The sequence below is a fragment of the Plectropomus leopardus genome, unplaced genomic scaffold, assembly GCF_008729295.1.
Source record: "Plectropomus leopardus isolate mb unplaced genomic scaffold, YSFRI_Pleo_2.0 unplaced_scaffold2533, whole genome shotgun sequence".
NCBI classification, from domain to species: Eukaryota; Metazoa; Chordata; class Actinopteri; order Perciformes; family Serranidae; genus Plectropomus; species Plectropomus leopardus.
This window is the reverse complement of record NW_024627524.1, coordinates 1-4,699: the sequence shown is the minus strand read 5'-3', so window position 1 is coordinate 4,699 and position 4,699 is coordinate 1. Positions and strand designations below refer to the sequence as shown.

At 47.9% G+C, this 4,699-nt stretch overlaps 1 protein-coding gene across 1 annotated transcript; it reads left to right on the top strand.

The window, feature by feature from the left end:
• Window positions 1–1,087: 1,087 nt before the first annotated feature.
• Window positions 1,088–4,596, top strand: LOC121966631 (E3 ubiquitin-protein ligase HECTD1-like; the record flags this gene model as incomplete). Its single annotated transcript, XM_042516702.1, has 5 exons — window positions 1,088–2,107; window positions 2,972–3,193; window positions 4,030–4,163; window positions 4,254–4,410; window positions 4,526–4,596. Coding segments are annotated over exons 1-5 (1,527 nt in total), but the record flags the coding sequence as incomplete, so codon positions are not given.
• Window positions 4,597–4,699: the final 103 nt, after the last annotated feature.

Sequence of the window (4,699 nt, the reverse complement as noted above, 5' to 3'; positions counted from 1 at the left end):
ATGTTTGACGCCAGAAGCAGCAGCTCTGTTGATCATCATTTTAAAAATCACACACCAGGATTGTTGTTGTTTAATTTCGTTCTGTGTGGCTTTGACGCTTTTTGCATTTTGCCAGAAATATTTTTCTACTTTTGCTTTGATTGTCATTTTCTGTGACTGTGTTCATATTTTTCTCTCTCATCGCTCCACCTGGACCAAAAAAACAAAAACCCAACAAATCGACAGATTGTTCCTTAAGGCTTCTTTTACGAAAAAACACCCCAAACCACCATAATTCAGATCTAATTTTCACAGATATGTAATGTTGTGTTGAGTTGGATCAGCAGACTTACAGTTAAATCTTTTCTAATACACTTCTCATATTTTCTTATAAACAAAAATTGTTTTGATTTAAGGAGTTTAAAGAAAACAAAGTAAACAGAGTGACACCCATCACCTGCAAATTAAAGAGTTTTTTATTAGTTATGATAGTTTTAGATTTTTTTTCCTGAAAATCCTTAAAAAGTCTTGAAAGGCGTTCAGTTCATTTATCCAATACTGCGGCTTATCACTGATATATGCTGCGCTGTGATAATTAAAAATATATATACTTAGCGTGTATTGTATTGAAAGTAGTTCTTTTCATCTAAAAACATAGTGGCATCCTGACAATAAATCCTGGCATTTAAAGGGTTAAAATTCTGATTTTTTTTTAAAGCTTGATTTTGAAAAGTACATTTTGTGCGCAGAGCGACACGGGCGTTAAAATCTTAAGTGTCACTAAAGACATTAAAAAGATTCATGAAGAAGAGACGATTCAAAATACTACCAAAGTCATAACTGATGCTTTTACTTTAGATTTGGAAAACGACTTCTGTAATATTCCTCTGAAGTTTCGACTTTTAAAATCCTTACTGAGATTATTTAAGAGGAGAAATCAGGTCAGGATTTGATCGAGGCTTTAAAGGAACATTTCACCCAAACTGACGGTCCAGTGTGGAGCCGTGTGAAGCTGCTCTGACTGTAAGCTGCTCCTCTGCTGTCTGTCTCCCTCCCTCTGTCTCTCTGTCTGTCTCTCTCTCTGCCGGGTCTCTGACATCCATCCGTCCGTCTCCCTCCTATCTCTCTGTCCATCCAGGCTGGATTGATGTAACCTGGGATGCTGGCGGCTCTAACTCTTACCGTATGGGCGCTGAAGGGAAGTTTGACCTCAAGCTTGCTCCAGGGTACGACCCTGAGTCGGCTGCCACAGCGCCGTCACCCAAACCTATCTCATCCACTGTTTCAGGCCCCGCCTCCTCCACGGTGGGACCCTCCGCGACGCCGGCGGCCAGCGGCGTCACCACCACCACCACGTCCTCCTCGTCCTCCTCCACCTCGTCCTCCTCGCAGCAGCAGTCGTGGAGCAGCCTGGTGAAAAATAACTGTCCCGACAAGGGTGGGGCCGCGTCGCTGGGCGGGGCCAGCTCCTCCAGCAGGAAGGGCAGCAGCAGCTCAGTCTGCAGCGTCGCCTCCTCCTCCGACATCAGCCTGAGCTCCTCTGCAGGGCTGCCGGGCACCGGCGGGCTGCGGCTGGAGAGGAGGGCCGAGGGGCTGCTGCTGGACCAGGGCTCAGGGGTGGGAGGAGTGACGGGCGTCGGCCCCGAAGGACACCAACACGAGCCCATCGTCGTGCTGTCCTCTGCGGCAGAGGGCGGCTCTGGCTCCGTGTCCAGCTCCGGCACGCTCACCGCCGACACGCCGGCCCCCGGCGACGAAGCCAGAAACAAGGATTCATCCGTGGCGACCGACCCCGCGACGGCGATCTCCATGGGACTTGTGAGCGTGAGCTCCCCCGACGTCAGCTCGGTGTCGGAGTCGTCCAGCAAGGACACGCCCTCCCAGAGGCCTCTGTGCTCGGCGGCCAACGCTCGGCTGTCCGTCAGCTCCCTGCTGGCCGCCGGCGCTCCCATGAGCTCCAGCGCCAGTGTGCCCAACCTGTCGTCACGGGAGGCCAGCCTCATGGAGTCCTTCGTCCGCCGTGCGCCCAACATGTCACGCACCAACGCCACCAACAACATGAACCTGAGCCGCAGCAGCAGCGACAACAACACCAACACGCTGGGCAGGAACGTCATGAGTACTGCCAGTGAGTACTGAATTATTACTACACTGTTACTACGCTGGAGGACTGCATTATTACTGCACTGCAACTTTAGGGAGTACTGCAATAATACAATACTAAACTACACTCTAACTGCAGGAAGAAGCTGCAATATTACCACACTAACTGCAGGAAGTACTGCAATATTATTACTCCACTGTAACTGCAGGGAGAACTGCAATATTAGTACACTATCTGCAGGGAGTAGTGCTGCAGCACTACTCGCAGGGGGAGGAGCCTGTCAGCTTCAGCTTGACTAATTTGGCGTTTATCTTTGGTTTTAGGTAGATAACAATAATCATAAAAACAATAATAATAATATGATAATAATTTACACATTTAAAAGTTAGAAGTTAGTTAGAAGAAAACTGATACAAATTATACTTTATCTTTATTTCTGTAACATAATTTTAAATATATAACATAATAAGGACAGTTATAAATCTGGACATTTTTACTCGTTCTTTGCAGTTTGCCGGACATTTCTTACCAAGTTGCTCATTATGATTTTTCCATGTGTTTTATTTAAAGATCCTCTTTGGTTTCAGAGGTTTATGTGCTTTTGAAAGGTGTCTGAACGCAGCACAGGCAAACCGATGTCAGTCCGGGTGTTGAAGGGTTAAAAGGACGTGTCACTGAGCAGGTGCTCCGGTCTGCATCCTGCCGGCTGACAGCATGAGCCTCCTCCAGCCAATCAGCAGCTGTTTTCCAGTCAGCTGACTGGATCTTAACGAGCTTCCCCTGCAGCTTCGTCTCTTTGGTTTCTGACAAACTAACCACCCTTTGTTTGTTTGTTTGTTTGTTTGTTTGTTTGTTTGTTTGTTTGTTTGTTTGTTTGTTTGTTTGCAGCTTCTCCTCTCATGGGCGCTCAGAGCTTTCCTAACCTCACCACCACCGGCACCACCTCCACCGTTACCATGTCAACCTCCATAGTAACCAGCAGCAATAACGTAGCCACGGCCACCACGGGTCTGTCGGTGGGCCAGTTGCTAAGCAACACCCTGACGACCAGCCTGACGTCCACTTCCAGTGAGAGTGACACGGGCCAGGAGGCCGAGTTCTCGCTCTATGGTTGGTGTCCGCGCATGCGCGTGCGCGTGTGCACACACACACACACACAAACACTCAGCCTGCTTCAGCTAACCTGCCGTCTAACTCTTCTCACATCAGACTGAAGTATCGCGTCACACTTTCTCAACAGTTTAACATTCATCACTTAATGAAATTAAATGCCTGGAAAGTTTTGGAATTAGGCCTGGCATGGTTTGGAATTGACAGAATGTTTTGGAATATACGTTATTTTGTACGTCAGTTAAAATATGTTCACGCTGTGTGACCATGAGAGATCACTATTATCACATGATGCACATAAACCTGACTGGCATCACGTCAGCGCCACGCCCACTTTTGGGGTAAAAATCACACTATTGGGATCCGGAGAGAAACAGGAAAATGCGAGAAGCTGTGAACATCTGTGAATGTTCACTGTCAGTGTGGTGAATCTCTTAATGTCTGTGTGTCCATCTGTACATCACTGAGTCCTCCGAAATCGGAGGATTTTGAGTGTCTGTAAACGCAGCGCTGGCAGAGCTCTTCATGCGCCCTTTTTTTCCTCTGCAGCAGTTTCACGATTAAAAAAACCTTTATTGTCCATCACATGGTGACAGAAAGTTGCCTTCAGTTAGGGGTTCAAACAACATGAAAAAAAGCTTTCACACCCATGAAACTCACGTAAAATCAAACAGTTTCACAGATCAATAAAAATGTGTCCAAAGCTACATCACAGAAAGTAGAGACTGTTTTTAGAAAGTCTATCTCAGAGGGAATAAGAGTTTTCGCCGGTTCTCCCTTTGCTGCTTCGTCCCACATCGTGTTTCCTCTTTTGTGTCCCTTTTTAACCTCCTCAGACTTCCTGGACAGCTGTCGTGCCAACACGCTATTGGCTGAGCTGGATGACGAGGAGGACCTCCCAGAGCCCGACGACGACGATGACGAGAACGAAGACGACAATCAGGAGGACCAGGAGTACGAGGAGGTGCTGGTAAGAGGCCTCGTTAATGAAATAACACCTGTAGATCAGCACGCACCTGGATGATGAGTGTGTGATGAGTGCGCGGCTGCGTCTCCACAGGAGGAGGAGGAGTACGAGACCAAAGGAGGCCGCAGGAGGACGTGGGACGACGACTTCGTCCTGAAGAGACAGTTCTCAGCTCTCGTCCCCGCCTTTGACCCCCGACCAGGAAGAACCAACGTCCAGCAGACCACCGACCTGGAGATCCCCCCGCCAGGTAACACACACACACACACACACACACACACACACACAGATGCTAAAATAGAGTGCATTCAGTCTCACGGTCATCTGAGGATTTAAACTTGACTGAACTCCTTTTCTTCTGTCAGGAACTCCTCGCTCGGAGGTCCAGGAGGAGGTGGAGTGCGCTCCGTCTCCTCACCTCTCGCTCACCCTGAAGGTAAGAACGTTTGTAATGTTTTTGTTTTTAATGTGGGCCTTCAGAAAAACTCAGTCTTTAGTCACAGACTCAGTTCAGTGTTTAGTCACAGACTCAGTTCAGT